Consider the following 20,009-nt stretch of genomic DNA (forward strand, 5'->3'; position numbering starts at 1 on the left):
TGGACTTTCGAATGTTGTACCATCCTTGCATCCCTGGGATGAATCCCACTTGGTCATGGTGTACGATCCTTTTGATGTATTTTTGAATTTGGTTTGCTAATATTTTGTTGAGTATTTTTGCATCTATGTTCATCAGGGATATTGGTCTGTAATTTCCTTTTTTGGTGGGGTCTTTGCCTGGTTTTGGTATTAGGGTGATGTTAGCTTCATAGAATGAGTTTGGAAGTATCCCCTCCTCCTCTATTTTTTGGAAAACGTTAAGGAGAATGGGTATTATGTCTTCTCTGTATGTCTGATAAAATTCCGAGGTGAATCCATCTGGCCCGGGGGTTTTGTTCTTTGGTAGTTTTTTGATTACCTCTTCAATTTCGTTGCTGGTAGTTGGTCTGTTTAGATTTTCTGTTTCTTTCTGGGTCAGTCTTGGAAGGTTGTATTTTTCTAGGAAGTTGTCCATTTCTCCTAGGTTTCCCAGCTTGTTAGCATATAGTTTTTCATAGTAGTCTCTTATAATTCTTTGTATTTCTGTGGGGTCCGTCGTGATTTTTCTTTTCTCATTTCTTATACTGTTGATTTGTGTTGACTGTTTTCCTCTTAATAAGTCTGGCTAGAGGCTTGTCTATTTTGTTTATTTTATCGAAGAACCAGCTCTTGGTTTCATTGATTTTTGCTATTGTTTTATTCTTCTCAATTTTATTTATTTCTTCTCTGATCTTTATTATGTCCCTCCTTCTGCTGACCTTAGGCCTCATTTGTTCTTCTTTTTCCAATTTTGATAATTGTGACATTAGACCATTCATTTGGGATTGTTCTTCCTTTTTTAAATATGCCTGGATTGCTATATACTTTCCTCTTAAGACTGCTTTTGCTGTGTCCCACAGTAGTTGGGGCTTTGTGTTGCTGTTGTCGTTTGTTTCCATATATTGCTGGATCTCCATTTTGATTTGGTCATTGATCCATTGATTATTTAGGAACATGTTGTTAAGCCTCCATGTGTTTGTGAGCCTTTTTTTGCTTTCTTTGTACAGTTTATTTCTAGTTTTATGCCTTTGTGGTCTGAAAAGTTGGTTGGTAGGATTTCAATCTTTTGGAATTGACTGAGTCTCTTTTTGTGGCCTAGTATGTGGTCTATTCTGGAGAATGTTCCATGTGCACTTGAGAAGAATGTGCATCCTGTTGCTTTTGGATGTAGAGTTCTGTATATGTCTATTAGGTCCATCTGTTCTAGTGTGTTGTTCAGTGCCTCTGTGCCCTTACTTATTTCTGTCTGGTGGATCTGTCCTTTGGAGTGAGTGGTATGTTGAAGTCTCCTAGAATGAATGCATTGCATTCTTTTACCTCCTTTAGTTCTGTTAGTATTTGTTTCAGGTATGTTGGTGCTCCTGTAGTGGGTGCATATATATTTAAAATGGTTATATCCTCTTGTTGGACTGAGCCCTTTGTCATTATGTAATGTCCTTCTTTGTCTTTTGTTACTTTCTTTATTTTGGAGTCTACTTTGTCTGATACCAGAATTGCAACACCTGCTTTCTTCTCTCTGTTGTTTGCATGAAATATCTTTTTCCATCCCTTTACTTTAAGTCTGTGCATGTCTTTGGGTTTGAGGTTTCTTGTAAGCAGCATATGAATGGGTCTTGCTTTTTTATCCATTCTATTAGTCTGTGTCTTTTCATTGGTGCTTTCCGTCCATTTACATTTAGGGTGATTATTGAAAGGTGTGTACTTATTGCCATTGCAGGCTTTAAGACTGTGTTTACCAAAGGTTCAGGGTTAGCTTCTTTACTATCTTACTGTCTAACTTAACTCACTTGTTGAGCTATTATAAACGTGGTCTGATGATTCTTCATTTCTCTCCCTTCTTATTCCTCCTCTTCCCTTCTTCATATGTTGGGTGTTTTGTTCTGTGCTCTTTTTAGGAGTGCTCCCATCTAAAGCAGTCCCTGTAGGATGCCCTGTAGAGGTGGTTTGTAGGAAGCAAATTCCCTCAACTTTTGCTTGTCTGGGAATTGTTTAATCCCTCCTTCATATTTAAATGATATTCGTGCTGGATACAGTATTCTTGGTTCGAGGCCCTTCTGTTTCATTGCATTAAGTATATCATGCCATTCTCTTCTGGCCTGTAGGGTTTCTGTTGAGAAGTCTGATGATAGCCTGATGGGTTTTCCTTTGTAGGTAACCTTTTTTTTCTCTCTGGCTGCCTTTAATACTTTGTCCTTGTCTTTGATCTTTGCCATTTTAATTATTATGTGTCTTGGTGTTGCCCTCCTTGGATCCCTTGTCATGGGAGTTCTGTGTACCTCTGTGGTCTGAGAGGCCATTTCTTCCCCTAGTTTGGGGAAGTTTTGGGCAATTATTTCTTCAAAGACACTTTCTATCCCTTTTTCTCTCTCTTCTTCTTCTGGTACCCCTATAATGCGGGTATTGTTCCTTTTAGATTGGTCACTCAGCTTTCTTAGAATTCTTTCATTCCTGGAGATCCTTTTATCTCTCTCTGCATCAGCTTCTCTGCATTCCTGTTCTCTGTTTTCTAGTCCATTAATGGTCTCTTGCATCTCATCCATTCTGTTTTGAAGTCCTTCCAGAAATTGTTTTATTTCTGTATTCTCCTTCCTTAGTTCTTGCATATTTCTCTGCAAGTCCATCAGCATGGTTATGACTTTTGTTTTGAATTCTTTTTCAGGAAGACTGGGTAAATCTATCTCCCCAGGTTCCTTCTCAGGGGAAGATGTAGCAGATGCCGAAGCTGTCTGGGTTAGTCTTGTCTGGATCATATTTTTTTGCCTTTTCATGTTGACAGGTGCTATTGACTGTCAGCTGGGAGGGCCAAACTTTTCACTTGTTCCTGGCCTTTCTTTACTGGGACAACTGCGACCCCTAGTGGCTTGTGTTGGGTAATTGCGTGTAGAGTGGGTCTTTGTGTCTTGCCCGGCTGGAATGGAGGAATTTCCCTTTAGTGGGCGTGGTCTGCCTTAGGCTGCTTCTCTGCTTTCTCAGCGCTGGAGGGGTAATGGACAGGGGGTCTGTTTGGCTGTTTACCTCAGTGAGGGGTCTCAGAGCTGTTGCTCAGGGGGTTAGTGCACCCAGTTTTCCCTGTAATTTCCAGCTGCTTGGCTGTGACCTGTGTTGTTTCCGTCTAGCTGTTATGTCCCTGTCCCTTTAAGACTTTCAAAAAGCACTTGCTTTTCTTTGTCACAGTGGCATCGGCTTCAGGACCCTCTCACAGGTCTTGCTGCCCTGTGTCCCTAGTTTCCAGCCCTCCATGCATGCACTGTGCCTGCGGTCTGGTGCGGGTGGCTGGGGCTGGGTGTTTAGCAGTCCTGGGCTCACCCTCCCTCCTGCCGGGAGCTGGGGGGAGGGGCGCTCGGGTCCCGCCGGGTGGGGGGTTGTATCTTACCCCCTTTCACCAGGCGCTGAGCTCTCACAGGTGTGGATGTAGTCTGGCTGTTGTCCTGTGTCTTCTGGTCTCTCTTTTAGGATTAGTTGTATTTGTTGTATTTTCAAAAATATATATGTTTTTGGGAGGAGATTCCCACTGTCCTACTCACGCCGCCATGTTGGCTCCGCCCCGCCTTTCATTTCTTTACATATGTTGTGAGGCTTTGAATTGGTTAATTTCAAATATTCACTCTTCAGTTGATTTCTTCGTATGGTTATGTTTCTAGAACTCCTTTTTTTTTTATAATTAATCAGTTCAAAAGTAAAGTATAAGGAGAAACTATAACTTTCTTTTATTTTTTAATCTTTTATTAGAATATATGATCATCGCAAAAATTTGTGTATGAATGTTTATAGAAACTTTATTCTTTATTGCCAAAAATCGGAAGCAACCTATATGTCTTTCAGTAAGTGAATGGATAGACAAACTGGAGTACAACTGTACAATGGGATATTATGCAGCAATAAAAAGAATGAACTATCAAGCCATAAAAAGATATAAATGAAGCTTAACTGCATATTGCTAAGTATAAGAAGACAGTCTGAAAAAGTTACTTCATATTTCCATGTATATAGTAATCTAGAAAAGGCAAAACAATAGAGATAGTTAAAAGATCAATTATTGGTCCCAGGATATGGGTGGGGAGAGGATGGAGGTGTGAATAGGGCACCATAAAAGGTCTGTAGGGCAGTGAAACTATTCTGTATGATATTGTAATTGTGGGCAGGTGATACGCATTTGTCAAAAGTTGTAGTACTATACAACATAAAGAGTGAGCCCTAATGTTAAACGATGCACTTTAGTTAATATATAAATGTTGGTTCAGCATTGTCACAAATCTACTAAGCTAATGCAAGATGTCAATAAATAATAGAAAACTGTATGTGGGATGGAGAGGAGCTGGATGGCAGATAAATATATAGAAACTGTACTTTCTGCGCAATTTTTCTGTAAACCTAAAACTTACATTAGTAAGATGTATCAATTAATTATAAAATACTGATACCTGATAAAGAGTTCATAAATATTGACTGCACAAAGTAATCAAATAGTCATATCTTAGTAACATAACAAAACAGCATTCAGAATATGTTTCTTTTATATTGTTAACAATTTGGTCCTTATGATGCTTTTTTCTTTCTCCTTTCCCATCCCTTCCCTTCTCTTCCCTTTTTGTAGTATACTTGCAATCATTCTTGTTCTTGTGTTTACTTTTTTCTCTTTGGTCTTTTCTGTTAGGTGTACTAGTCCTGTCTTGGTACCCACCCAATACAAGTGATGAGAATGGAGAAAATGCAGATGACTTGGTACCAACTATTTTGGACAAAGCTCACAAATATAATCTGAAGGTATCTAATTTTATTTATTTAGTTTTTATTGAGATATAATTGATAATACAGCATTATATTGGTTTCAGGTGTTTGACATAATGATTCACTATATGCTTATATTGTGAAATGAACATCACAATAAGTCCAGTTAACATTCATACCACACACGGTCACAAATTTTTTTTTTGGACATGAGAATTTTTAAGATCTGTTCATTTAGCAACCTTCAAATATACAACACAGTATTTTTATCCATAGTCACCATACTGTACAATACATCTCCAGGATTTACTTACTTTAAGAGTGGAAATTTGTACCTTTTAACCATCTACATCCACTTCATCTGGCCCCTTGCCTCAGGCACCCACAATCTGTTCGCTACATATATAAAGGCTCTTTTTGTTTGTTTGTTTTTAAGATTCCACATATAAATGAGACCACACTGTATTTGTCTTTCTCTGACAGACTTATTTCATTTAGTATCATGCCCTTATGGTCCATTTGTGTTATATTAGCAAGTGGCAAGATCCTTTTTTTGTGACTGAATAGTATTCTATTGTGTTTGTATATTTGTGTGTGTGTATATGTGTATATGTAGATATCTTTCATTCATCATTCATTTCTTTATCATTCATTCATCACTGGGCACTTGGGGTTGTTTCCAGTTCTTGGCTATTATAAATAATGATGTAATGAGATCAGATGTCTTTTAAAGTTATTTTCATTATCTTTTGATGAATAACAGAGGGGGAATTATTTTATCAGATTGTAGTTCTATTTTTAGTTTTTTAAAGAACCTCCATATGATTTTCCATAATGGCTATATCAATTTATATTCAAATTAACAGTGCACAACGGTTCCCTCTTCTTCATATCCTTGCCAACACTTGTTATTTCTTGTCTTTTTGATAATAGACATTAATAGACATTGTAAGAAGTGTGAAGTGATATCTCTTTGTGGTTTTGATGTGCATTTCCCTGATGATTAGTGATGCTAAGAATCCTTTTATGTACCTGTTAGACATCTGGATGCTTGCCTGGGAAAAGTGTATATTCAGACCCTCTGCCTTTTTTAAACTAGATTGTTTTTAAGCTGATGTGTATATGTTCTTTATATATTTTGGATGCCAACCCCTAAACAGATAAATAATTTGCAGAAGTTTTTTTCCCATTCAGTAGTTTGCTTTTTATTTTGTTGATGGTATCCATGACTGAGCAGAAGTTTTTTACTTTGGTGTAGTCCCATTCATTTCTTTTTGCTTTTATTGCCTTTCCTTTTCATGTCAAATCCAGAAATATCATTGCCAAGACCTCTGTCAAGGAGCTTCTCATCTATGTTTTCTTCTAGGAGTTTTATGGTTTCCAGTTTTATGTTTAAGACTTTAATACATTATGAGTTAATTTTTGTGTATCATTTATATAGTGGTTCAGTTCATTCTTTTGTGTGTGGCTGTCCAGTTTTCCCAGCACCACTTATTTAAGATAATTGTCATTTCCCCTTTGTATATTCTTAACTTCTTTGTTGTGTTGATTGACAATGTATGCATGGTTTATTCCTGGGTGCTCTTTTCTGTTCCATTGTTCCGTGTGTCTTTTTTTATTCCAGTACCATACTTTTTTGATTACGATAGCTTTGTAATAGTTTGACATGAGGGAGCATGAAGCCTGATAAGCTTTGCTCTTCTTTCCCAATATTACTGTGGCTAACTGGGGTCTTTTGTGGTTTCAAACAAATTTTAGGATTTTTTTCTTCTATGTTGGTGAAAAATGCCCTTGGAATCTTCATAGGGATTCCATTGAATCTGTATACTGCTTTGAGTAGTATGAATGTTTTAACAATATTAATTCATCCAATCCATGCTTGTGATATCCTTTCTTTTATTTGTGTCTTCTTCAATCTCTTTAATATCTTATAGTTTTCAGCTTACAGATCTTTCACTTCCTTGGTTAAATTGATTCCTGGGTGTGTGTTTATACATATATATTTTTTAATGCAATTGTAAGTGATATTGTTTTCTTAATTTTTCTTTCTAATAATTCATTATTACGGAATAGAAATGTATCTGATTTTTGTATATTGATTTTGTATCCTGCAACTTTACTGAATTCATTTGTTCTAACAGTTTTTCTTATGAAGTCTTTAGTTTCCTACATGTCATACATATGTCATCTGCAAATAGAAACAGTTTTACTTCTTCCCTTCTCATTGGATTCCTTTCAGTTCTTTTTCTTGTGTTATTGCTCTGGCTAGGAGTTCCAGTACTATGTTGAATAAAAGCATTGGAGGGGGTATCCTTTTCTTGTTCCTGATCTTGGAGGAAAAACCTTTGGCTTTTCTCCATTGAGTATGATGCTGGGGACTTGTCATATATGACTTTTATTATCTTTAGTTGTATTACTTCTGTATCCACTTTATTGAGAGTCCTTCTCATAGATGGGTTGTTGAATTTTGTCAAATGTTTTTTCTTCATCTATTGAGATTATTATGATTTTTATCCTTCATTTTGTTAATGTTGTCTATCACATTGATTGATATGCAGATGTTAAACCACCCTTGCATCCTTGGAATAAATCCCACTTGGTCATGTTGTATGATCCTTTAATGTATTGTTGAATTTGGTTTTCTAATGTTTTGTTGAGGATTTTTGCATCTGTTTCCTTCCTGATTATGGATTGCTGAGCCAGGTGTGGGGTTTATGGTCAGATTATATTACAGCTTCTTATCCAATAAAATAATGGTATTTTTCTCATTCACCCAGTGTGTAGGAGTAACTCAGCTAGTTTTTGGATTTCTTTCAGAGTATATTGTTCTGTATGTAGTTGTAGATTTGGTGTATCCGTGGGAAGAGTTCAGTTAAGGATCCTTCTGCACCACCATCCTGAACTGGAACCTCTGAAGGTATTTTATTTTATTATCAAGCTACTCACAAGTTAATTCTTTTGGACATGAAGATAGTAATTACAACTTTTGAGATAGTTGTTCTAAAAATGATTTGAAAATGATGACTTAGATTCTTTTTAATAATAGTATATTTCATAAAAATATTTCTGAGTTTCAAAACTTGTCTAGATTAAAACTTAATAAAAATCCCTTACTATTTTTCTATACATGTTTTATACATGTTTTATATTCATCTACTTACTATTTATTTTAATAGAAAAGAGGATTAAAATGTTCTTTTATCAAGGTAATACAGTAATTATTGAGATTTACATTTCTAAATATCTTAAATATCAAAGATGCACTAAAAATAAGTGTCGTTAACCTTGTGAATTTAAGTTTTAAGTAATTAGAAATTACTGATTATAACTGCGGCTCAAAAATTGTCAAAATCTGTTTTTCACTTAAGCCTTACTTAACACCCACACCCACACTTACACACACACACCTCTGTGTACATATAAAGTTCAGATGAAAGTCCAAAGAAAGCTCTAAGACTGGGTATATTTCACCCAGATATTGTCATGTTATAAATGAGGGGAAGTTTCTCACAATAGAAGATTTTATTTCTTACAGAGATTAATGAATCATGGAAACAAATAGAAATGATGACTAAGAGTGTTTAACTAACATTATACAGGAAATTTTTATAACTGAATAGCAAGAGAATAAGCATTATTTTTCAAATCCAAGGATACTTGTAAAAAACTGTTCATGTAGTAGGTAGCAACAATAATCTTAATAAATTCACAAAAATTATAATGATAGAGTCTGCACCCTAAAAGACATTCACTATAACTGAATATTTATAATTAATGCTAAATGAGACTTTTAAAAGCATGCAATTTTATAAAATGTTAATTTAACATTGTAATTAAAAATAACATTTTTAATGAAAAAAATCAAAAATAAAATTTAAAAATGATATAAATATCACTGAGATTACTGTTTTAGCATACCAGTGGTACAAGGATAATAAAATAAACTTAAAGTAAAAGGAGGAATTAATAAAGATAAAGTAAACAATTAAATAAAATACAAAACCTTCAAAAATCAGTAGCCTGGATAAAGTAATCATTTTCCACTTTTGGGAAGGAAAAATGTAGACAAACCACAGACAAGATGAAAAAAGAGAAAAAAAATAGGGACAACATCGCAAGGGAATATACCTGTAGGTACAAAAGAGAATTTAAGATTCTATATAGCCATTCTTAAAAATTGCTGAGAATTTTCATTTGCTCTGAAACTTCTTGCAGTTTATATATCCTAATGGAAAACCGGCTCATTTGTCCAGTACAGGTAATTGAGTGAGTTCTGTAAGAGATGATGTAGATCACTGTTGAAATATTTATTTCCAAATAATGCAAAAAAATAGTTTTGTTTTAATGTTTCTTTTGCAGCTTTAAAATTCAGTAGTTATTCGGGAATAGAAATAGAACTGTGTAAACAGAAATAGCTAAATGGACAAGCATTTTTTGTTTGTTTTGCTGTCCAAAAAGCCTTCTCTTCCTACTTTGCAATCTTAAAGCTGTTAAGGCAGCGTCTCTTAAATTAGCTGACTGGCAAGAGCTGTCACCTGCCATGTCTCCGAGTACCATTCAGCGAGCTGTCATTGGCATTTGAAGCCTGCAGGTAGGCAGATCCGCAGGTTCTGGGACTGGGTCTGAGACTAGATAAGTGATACAAAACATGTTCCATAAAACATGTCCAAAGGCCACTCTTCTTTTCAGGCCCCACCACAATACTGGGAGATGAGAAGGACAATGCCTGCATAACTCAAGAAAGCTGCCTATTTTAGTACTTCCAGGAGGTTTTCAAAGGTCGAGTGAAAATATTCTGATGCACAAGGATAGGTTGGTTTTTCTAATATTTAAAACTTCTGTGTAGAAGGAGTGTATGGCAGAGAGATCTAGTTACCAGCATACTTGTTCTCTCTGTGATTCAAATTTTATATCTGGTGATCAGAAAAGTTTGGAAGCAGACTATTATTTTCCAGAACTTTGAGAACAATTTTTTGGCCTTCTGTCTGGGGAAGAACTCTGTACAGTGGGACCCTGAGATGAGTCTTGCTCCAGCTAAGTAGTTCTGTAATCTTTTACTAGTTATTTTATCTTCTTAGCTTATCTTCTTCTTGTAAAATGACAGGATGAAACCCAGAGGATAGTTTTATATTTTGGATTTGTGAGTGATTTATGTTGTGTTGTCAAGCAGATAATTTTAGATAAAGTATAGTAAGTCCTGCTTTTATAAAGAATGGAAAACTTTGCTAATATGAGTAGAAATTAATGTTTAATTAATGACAGTAACTTACTTGAATTACTTAAAATTCTAAGACAATACGGTATGAAGAGATGAATAATGCTGTGAGTTCTGTGCTGATAAATTGGGCCTACAATGCACATAACTGACTGCATTTTAAACTGAGAGCAAAATAAATGGGTTCATTAGTAACAACTCTTTTTTTCTTGCTAATCTTCAAAACAGGAAAGAATCTGCCCTTCTCTCCAATTTAGTTAGTATAGAATTACTTCGCTTCTGCCCCACCAAAAACAGCCCTTCAGTGTATCAATTTTATTTTTTAAATATTCACATAGTTTTAAGGTATTAATTTAACCTTAGTCTTGAATATGTTTCTTATTACTTGCTTTGGTTTGTTTTACTCTTCTACTTTTTGAGTTGAAAGTGTTTTTCCTCTACTTTCATTTTTTGTTTAGTAATAAAGTTTTAAGGAATTGTCTCACAGTTAAGCTTTGTCATAATTAATTAATTTTAATTACATAATGCTTTAACTAGTATCAATGACTAAGTCCTTTGTATTGAAAATTTTAAATTGCGATCATATTTTTTAAAATATTAACTTCAGCCAGGAGGCATTTGGGTGAGTGAGTGCTTGTTAAGTTAGATAAGCAAGAATAACAAAAATATCTGACTATCTGACACTTTAGTTACTTGTTTCGCATTATCTTTAGGGAATGTCAACTAAGCTATTTTTTAAGAAGAGTAAGTGAGTAATACTAAATGTAATTTGTGATTTTTCAAAGAGATGTAGATATCTTCTTTTTCATATAGTTGCATATTCACTGTGTGTTGGTTATTATAAATAATATTGCAGTAAACTTGGAGGTTCAGATATCTTTTCAAGGTAATGATTTCATCAGAAGTGAAATTTCTTTATTATACAGTGGTGCTTTGTTTATTTTTTTTATGAACCTCCATATTGCTTTTTATAGTAGCTGCACTAACTCTATATTCCCACCAATAGTGCATGAGGGTTCCCTTTTTTCCACTTCCTTGACAGTGCCTGTTATTCCTGTCTTGTTGATGATAACCATATTATCTCATTTTCATTTTGATTTGCATTTCCCCTCATGATTAGTGATGTTGAGCACCTTTGTGTGTACCTGCTGGCCATTTGGATATCTTCTTTGGAAAAATAATCTTCCACAGTTCCTCTGTTCATTTTTTAATTAGATTGTTTATTGAGTTATATGAGTTCTTTATAAGTTTTGGATGTTAACCCCTTATTTTTTTTCCCATTAATTTCTTCCATTTCCCAGTTTTCCATTGCTTCTAATAGAAGCAAACATTTTCTTCCACTCCCTAGTTGTCTTTACATTTTGTTCTTTCTTTTGTAGTACAGAAGTTTGATGTAGCCCCACTTACTGAGTTTATCTTTCGTTTGTACTTTTGGTGTCATATGAGTATCATTGCCAAGACCAATGTCAGGGAGCTTCTTCCCTGTATTTCTTCTAGCAGTTTTAAGTGACACATCTTATGTTTAAATCTTTAGTCCATTTTGAAGCCATTTTTGTGAGTGATATAAGATGGAGGCCCAACTTTCTTTTTCTCTATGTAGTTACCCAGTTTTCCCACACCACTTGTTGGAGAGACTATCCACTCCTAATTGGGTGTTCCTGACTCCCTTATCAAACATGAGTTGACCTTATTTGCAGGGGTTTGATCTAGGCTCTCTATTGTGTCCCACTGGTCTAAGTGCCTATTTTTTATGCCAGTACCGTACTGTTTTAATTACTATAGCTTTGTAATATAGTTTAAAACCAGGGAGAGTGATGCCTCCAGTTCTAGCTCATGATTGTTTTGGCTATTTGGGGTCTTATGCAGTTAACATACAGATTTGAGGATTGTTCTATTTCTGTAAAAAAAGTTCCATTGGATTTTGATACTGTGTTGAATCTATAGATGACTTTGGATAACATGGATATTTTAACAGTATTTATTATTCCAATCCATGAACACAGGATGTCCTTCCATTTGTTTGTCATCTTTGACTGCTTTCAGCAAAGTCTTGTAGTTTCATTGTATAGATCTTTGACTTCCTTGGTTAATTTTATTCTGTTGTATCATTGGACTTTTACCTTTATGTTTTAATCTGGTGTATGACACTGATTGGTGGGTATAAAACTATCCTTGTATCCCTGGTGTAAATCACATTTGATCAAGGTGTATGGTACCGTTAATGCATTGTTGAATTTGGGTTACTAATATTTTTATAAGTATTTTTTTCATCTGTGTTCATCAGGGATATTGGCCTGTCATTTTCTTTTCTTGTGGCATCTTTGTCTAGGAATTAAGGTAATGCTTTGTCTAGGAATTAAGGTCTTTAGGAATTAAGGTAATGCTGGCCTGGTAAAAAGGAATTTGGAAGAGTTCCCTGCTTGATTTTTGGAGCAGTTTGAGAATGATTGGTATTAATTCTTCTTTGCATGTTTGGTAGAATTTACCAGTGAAGTCATCTGAACTTGGACTTTTGTTTATTGGAAAATTTTGATGACTGATTCAATCTTCTTCCTAAAAATCACTCTGCTCAGATTTTTTGTTTTTTCATGATTCAGTCTTTGAAGGTTGTATGTTTCTAGCAATTTATCCATTTCTTCTAGGTCGTCTATTTGTTGGCATATGATTTTTCAAAGTAGTCTCCTATTATCTTTTATTTCAGTGGTTCAGTTGTGAAATCTGTTCTTTGATTTCTGGTTTCCTTTATTTGAGCTCCCTCTTTTTTTCTTAGTGAGTATAACTACAGATACGTCAATTTTGTTTATCTTTTCAAAGATTTCAAATTTCTTTGATCTTTTCTGTTGTCTTTTTAGTGTCTATTTCACATAATTCTGCTCTCATCTTTATTATTTCCTTCCCTCTACTAACTTTGGGCTTCATTTTTTTTTCTAGTTCCTGGACATATAAAGTTAGACTGTTTATTTAGGATTTTTCTTGTTACCTGAGACTGGCATTTGTCACTATGAATGGTCCTCCTAGATTGCTTTTGCTGTATTCCATTAATTTTTGTATCTTTAAGAAGTATTTATTGAAGTATACTTGACATATATTAGTTTCAAGTGTACAACATGGCAATTCACCATTTATATATACACTGCAAAATGCTTACCACAGTAAGTGTTATTATCTATCACCACACAAAGTGATCACAGTATTATTGGCTATATTCTCTATGCTATACTTTTCATCCCCATCACTTACTTATTTTATAATTGGAAGTTTGTACAACTTAATCTCCTTCACTTATTTCCTCTATCTGTACCCACCTTGTCCCTAGCAACTACCAATTTGTTCTCTGTATTTTTGAGTGTTTTTGATTTCTTTATATTTGTTTGGCCCCACATGAAAGTGAAATCACATATTATTTGGCTTCCTCTTAGCATAATACTCTACGTAATCCAATCTGTTGCAAATGGATATTTTCATTCTTTTTTTTTTCCACATTGTATTTACATATCTTATTTAATCTTTGATGGACATTTAGGTTGCCTCCATGTTGTGACTTTTATAAATAATGCTGCAATAAACATAGGGATGCAAATAACTTTTCAAATTAGAATATTCATTTTCCTTGGGTAAATACCCAGTAGTATTACTGAATCATATGTATTTTAATTTTTTTGAGGACCCTCCATATTCTTTTCCACAGTGACTGCACCAGTTTACATTCCCATGAACAGTGCACAAAGGTTTCCTTTTCTGCACATGCTTGCCAGCAGTTATTATTTATTGTCTTTTTGATATTAACCACTGACTAGTGTCAGGTTATATCACTGTTTGACTTGCATTTCCCTGATAGTTAGTGATGTGGAATATCGCTTCATGCATCTGCTGGGTATCTGTATGTCTTCTTTGGAAAAATTCCTATCATTTTCTTTGTCCTATATTATTGGGATTTTTTTTTTTGGTGTTGAGTTGGATGAATTGTTTATATATTTTGTATATTAACCTCTTACCAGATACATCATTTGCAATATATTCTCCCACACAGCAGGTTGCCTTTTCATTTTGTTATTGGTTTCCTTCACTATGCAGAAGCTTTTTAGTTTGATGTAGTCCCTTGTGTTTATTATTGGTTTTATATCCCTTACTTCAGGGGAAGTAGCCAGAAAAAATTCCTAAGGCCCATAACTAAGTATTCACTATTTATATATCTTTTTAAGAGTTTTATGGCTTCACATCTTATTTTAGATCTTTTATCCATTCAAGTTTATTTTTGTGTATGATGTAAGAAAGAGGCATATTTTCATTCTTTAGCATGTAGTTGTCCAGTTTCCAAGTACTATTTATTGAACAGACTATCTTTTCACCATTGTATATTCTGGCCATGTTTGTCATAGATTATTTGACCTTTAGGCATGGGTTTATTTCTGGGTTCTTTATTCTGTTCCATTGAACTATGTGTCTATTTTTGTGCCAGTACCATACTATTTTAATTACTATATCTTTGTAGTATAGTTTTGTTTTTCTTTTGTGTTTTTGTAGTATAGTTTGAGATCAGGGACCATGATGTCTCCACCTTTGTTATTCCTTTCCAAGATTACTTTGGCTATTTGGTGTCTTTTATGTTTCCATACAAGTTTTAGGATTATTTCTTCTAGTTTTATGAAATATGCCATTGGTATTTTGATGGCAATTACATTGAATCTGTAGATTGCTTTGGATAGAATGGCCATCTTAACATTAATTCTTCCATGAGTACAGTATATCTTTACATCTACTTGTGTTGTCTTCAGTTTCTTTCACTGTCTTATAGTTTTCAGAGTACAGGTCTTTCAACTCACTGGTTAAATTTATTCCTAGGTATTTTATTCTTTTTTATGGAATTATAAATGAAATTGTTTTCTTAATTTCTCTTTCTGCTAATTCATTATTTATATACAGTAATGCAACAGATTTCTGTATAATGATTTTGTATCCTGAGACTTTACTAAATTCACTTATTAGTTCTAATCATTTTTGTTGGAGTATTTAGGTTGTTTATGTATATCATGTAATCTGCAAATAATAAGAATTTTACTTCTTCCTTACCAGTTTGGATGCCTTTTATTTCCTTTGTGGCTGGGGTTTCCAGTAGTATGTTGAATATAAGTGGTAAGATTGGACATCCTTGTCTTGTTCCTGAATATAGAGGAAAATCTTTTAGCTTTATCCATTTGGTTACTGTATGCCTTTTGATTAGCATATTTAGTCCATTTACATTTAAAGTAATTATTGATAGGTCTGCACTTATTGCCAGGTTTCTTATTTTCTGGTTTTTATAGTACTTTACTGTTCCTTTCTTCTTCTTATGCTCTCTTATGATTTGATTACTTTCTTTGTTGTTATGCTTTGATTCCATTCTATTAATTTTTCATATGTCTAATACAAGTCTTTTGGTTTGTGGTTATGATGAAGTTCATATATAACATTTGGTGTATATAGCATTCTATATTAGGTTGATGGTGCCTTAAGTATGGACATATTCTAAAAGCACTGCTTTATTTATGTGATGTCATTATTTATATCTTTTTGTGTATCTCTTGACTAATTTTTGTGTATATATTTTGCTGCCTCTTTCTTTTGAACTTCATAACAACTTTATAAGTTTTTGATCCATTACCTTTACTGTATGTTTATTTATATCAGTGAAATTTTCTTCATTTCATAATTTTCTTCTAAGTGTAGCTTTTGTTTTTCCACTTTAAAAAGTCTCCTTAATTATTTCTTATAAGTATGGTTTAGTGGTGATGAACTCCTTTAACCATTTTTTTGTTTAGTACATTTTTTATCTCTTCAATTTTGAATGATAATCTTGCTGGATGGAGTATTCTTCATTGAAGGTTTTTTTTTCCTTTCACTATTTTGAATATATCATAGCACTCCCTTCTCAGTTTTTGCTGAAAAATCAGCTGAAAGACATAGGATTTCCCTTCTATGTAGCTGTTTTATTTTTCTGTTGTTGCTTCTAAGATTCTCTATCTTTAATCTTTGGCATTTTAATTATTATATTTCTTCGTGTGGATCTCCTTGGGTTCATCTTATGTGAGGCTCTCTGTGCTTCCTAGGTTTGTTACCGTCCCTAGATTAGGAGTGTTTTCAGCTCCCTTCTCTCTCTTCTCTTTCTGGGCCCCTATAATACAAATGTTAAACTCGAAGTTGTTGCAGAGATCCCTTAACCTGTCCTCCTTCTATTTTTCCTTTTTGTTGTTCAGCTTTTTGCTTTCTATTACCCTGTTTTCCAGATCACTGACCCATTCTGCTACATCTTTTAATCTCCTGTTGATTCTGTCTGGTATATTTTTTCATTTTAATTGTATTCTGCTTTATTTGCTTCTTTCTTATATGTTCTGTCACTTTAAGTCCTCCCTGAGTTTATCCACTTTTCTCTCCAGTTCAGTATCATTATGACTTACTTTGAGCTCTGTATTAGATAGGTTGCTTATCTCTGTTTCATTTACCTCTTTTTCTGGAATTTTGTTCTTTTTTGGAATATATTCCTCTGCCTCCTCATTTTCTCTCATTTGTTTCTATGTATCATGTAGGTCAGCTATGTCTCTTAGTCCTGAAATCAGTTATCTTATGTAATAGGATTCCTGTGGTGCCCAGTAGCATAATATCCCCCATCACCAGAACCAGACATTCCAGGCTGTCTCCTCTGTGGGCTGTGTGCACCCTCTTATGGTAGCTAGGTTGCAGCTGCTGCCAGCATACTGACAAAACTGTCAGTGATGGCTGTAATGGTGACAAGTGCTTATGCCCTAAGAGGCCACCTGAGAGGCTTGGCTGCTTCTTTTGGTGTCATGCTGCTGGGTGGGGCTAGCTTCTCCTTTTCCCGGATCAGGAGTCTCTTTGGCAGGGCACTGCCTCCAGGTATGGCTGGGCTCTAATGATAGCAGGGATGTACTCACTTTCATGAGGTATAGGTCCCCACCCAGTGTGGCAGGGTAGGAGTTGCTTTGGAGCAGTGCAGGCTGGTTGGGTGGGGTAAGTCCACATGAGAGAACTAGGGTGGAGCAAGTGGTGGTGGCAGAACTGTCCCCTGTATGCAACTAGTCAGCTGCTAGGCTGAGGAAGGACAAAAAAAAAACGGTACTCTAGCACTTGTCCCAAAGTTAATCAACAAATCTTCATGTATAACCCAGTCACTTTTCAAACTGCTGTTCTGTGCTGGGTCTCAGTTGTATCAGCAGTGCAAGTCAGCTCTCCAGAAGCAGAGACTTGGCCTCCCTCCACTCTTCAGCTCTCCCAGAGTGAAGCCCTGCTGATTTTCAAAGCTCCAAGAGTTACAGTCTATACATTTTCAAAGCCAGAAAATCTTCCTTGTGTAGGTCCCCTAGGCTCTGACTTGTTCTCTTCTACTTGTAGCTTGGGGAGTGGGGAGGGTTTGGAGCCCAATCCTGTCTCTGTGTGTATGTGAGAGGAAGTGATCCCAGGGACCTCCTCTTTCAATAGCTTCCCCAAATCTTTTGTGTTTCATTTCCACTTCCATTTGTCTCAAGGTACTTTTTAAATTTTTTAAATGTCTTTGTTGCTCCTTTGGATTTTCAGTAGCATGCTATTTAATTTCCACACATTTGTGAATTTTCCAATTTTCTTCTTGTAATTGATTGCTAGTTCCATACCATGTGCTTGGAAAAGATGCTTGATGTTTCGGTCTTCTTAAATTTATGAAGACTTGTTTTTTGGCCTTACATATGATTTATCCTGGAAAATAACCATGTGCAGTTAAGAAGAATGGACATTCTGTTGCTTTTGATTGGAAGTATTTTTCTCTATCTGTTTATTTCATGTGGTCTAATGTGTCATTTAAGGCCAATGCTTCCTTACTGATATTCTGTTTGAACGAGCTATCCTTTGATGTAAATTGCATACTTAAGTTCCCTACTATTATTGTAATGCTAACTATGTCTTCCTTTAGATTTGATATATTAGCTTTATATATTTAGTATTCCTCTGTTGGATGCATAAATATTTACAAATGTAATACCCTTCTATTGGATTGATCCCCTTTTTGTTACATAATGCCCTGTTTTCTCTTACTGCATTCTTTATCTTAAAAGGCTATTTTTAAACAAAAAAAGCACAGACATGTGGATCCCTAACAGCATGCTACTAAACAATCAATGGGTATCAAAGAGGAAATAAAAAATACTTTGAGAATGATGAAACTAGAAATACAATGATTTAAAATCTTTGGGATTTAGGAAAAGCAGTCCTAAGAGGAAAGCTTAAAGCAATACAGTCCTACCTCAAGAAGCAAGAAACATCCCAAATAAACAATCTAACTACACCTAAAGGAACTAGAAAAGGAACAACAAAAAAAAGCCCACAGTTAGAAGGAAGGAAATAATAAAGACCAGAGCAAAAATAAAGAAAAGAGAGATAAAAAAATCAATAGGAAAAATCAATGAAATGAAGAACTGGATTTTAAAAACACAAGCAAAATTGATAAACATTTAGCCAGACTCATCAAGAAAAAAAGAAGACTCAAAATCAGAAATGAAAGAGAAGTTATGACACCACAGAAAAACAAGGAATTCTTAGAGAATTTTACAAAATATTATATGCCAAAAAAATTGGACAGTGTACAAGAAATGAATAAATTCCTGGAAATACGCACTCTTCCAAGACTGAATCAGAAAGAAATAGAAACTCTGACCAAGCCAATCACTAGTAATGAAATTAAATTTAAAAAACTCCCCAAACAAAAATCCAGGACTAAATGGCTTCATAGAATTCAACCAGATGTTTAAAGAGGATCCAATCCTTTCAAACAAACTATTCCAAAAAACAGAGGAGGAAGTATGGCTTCCGAATTCATTCTGTGAGGCATTACCCTGATAACAAAACCAGACAAAGATACTACAAAAGAAAGAAAGAAAGGAAGGAAGGAAGGAGGGAGGGAGGGAGGGAGGGAGGGAGGGAGGGAGGGAGGGAGGGAAGGAAGGAAGGAAGGAAGGAAGGAAGGAAGGAAGGAAGGAAGGGAGGAAGGGAAGGGAGGGAGGGAGGGAAGGAAGGGAAGGAAGGGAGGGAGGGAGGGAGGGAAGGAGGAAGAAAGAAAGAAAGAAAGAAAGAAAGAAAGAAGGGAGGGAGGGAGGGAGGGAGGGAGGGAGGGAGGGAGGGAGGGAGGGAGGGAGGGAAAATTACAAACCAGACCAGTATACTTGATGAACATAGATGCAAATCTCCTCAACAAAATAGCAAACCAAATCCAACAATACATTCAAAGGATCATTCACCACAATCAAGTGGGATTTATTCCAGGCATGTATGGATGTTTCAACTTCTGCAAAACAATCTATATGGTATGTCAACAAAAGGAAGGACAAAAACCATATATGGTCATTGCAAAAAAATGTGGAAAAAGCAATTGACAAAATTCAGCATGCATTCATGATAAAAATACTCAACAAAGTGGGTATAGAAGGAACATACCTCAGCATAGTGAAGGCTATATATGACAAAACAACAGCTACCTTTAAATGGTGAAAAGCTGATTTTCCACCAAGTTCAGGAATAAGAGAAGAATGTCTATTCTCACCAGTTTTATTCAATATACTAGCGGAAATCCTAGCCACAACAGTGAAACAAGAAATCTCAGTGCTATTTATATCATTTTTTCAATTTTCTTTTTTTGTGGTGCCTTTGCCTGGCTTTGGTATTACAGTGATGCTGGCCTCATAGAATGAGTTTAGAAGTATTCCCTCTTCTTCTACTCTTTGGAAAACTTTAAGGAGGGTGGGTATTAGGTCTTCACTAAATGTTTGATAAAATTCAGCGGTGAAGCCATCTGGTCCAGGGATTTTGTTTTTAGGTAGTTTTTTGATTACCAGTTCGATTTCATCGCTGGTAATTGGTCTGTTCAGATTTCCTGTTTCTTCCTTGGTCAGCCTCATAAGGTTGTATTTTTCTAGGAAGTTGTCCATTTCTTCTAGGTTATCCAGTTTGTTAGCATATAATTTTTCATAGTATTCTCTCATAATTCTTTGTATTTCTGTGGTGTCCATGGTGATTTGTCCTTCTCATT

General features: G+C 35.0%; 1 protein-coding gene across 2 annotated transcripts in view; it reads left to right on the forward strand.

Moving 5' to 3' along the window:
• The window catches only part of MANEA (mannosidase endo-alpha), a 47,846-nt gene that overhangs the window by 16,684 nt on the left and 11,153 nt on the right, over window positions 1–20,009 (forward strand). For both annotated transcript variants that reach the window (XM_057489434.1, XM_036890426.2), the window contains exon 3: window positions 4,673–4,782. In XM_057489434.1, the coding sequence (XP_057345417.1) occupies window positions 4,673–4,782 (110 nt within the window). The remainder of the gene's footprint in view (window positions 1–4,672; window positions 4,783–20,009) is intronic.

Source organism: Manis pentadactyla, chromosome 12, assembly GCF_030020395.1.
Source record: "Manis pentadactyla isolate mManPen7 chromosome 12, mManPen7.hap1, whole genome shotgun sequence".
Classification (NCBI taxonomy): domain Eukaryota; kingdom Metazoa; phylum Chordata; class Mammalia; order Pholidota; family Manidae; genus Manis; species Manis pentadactyla.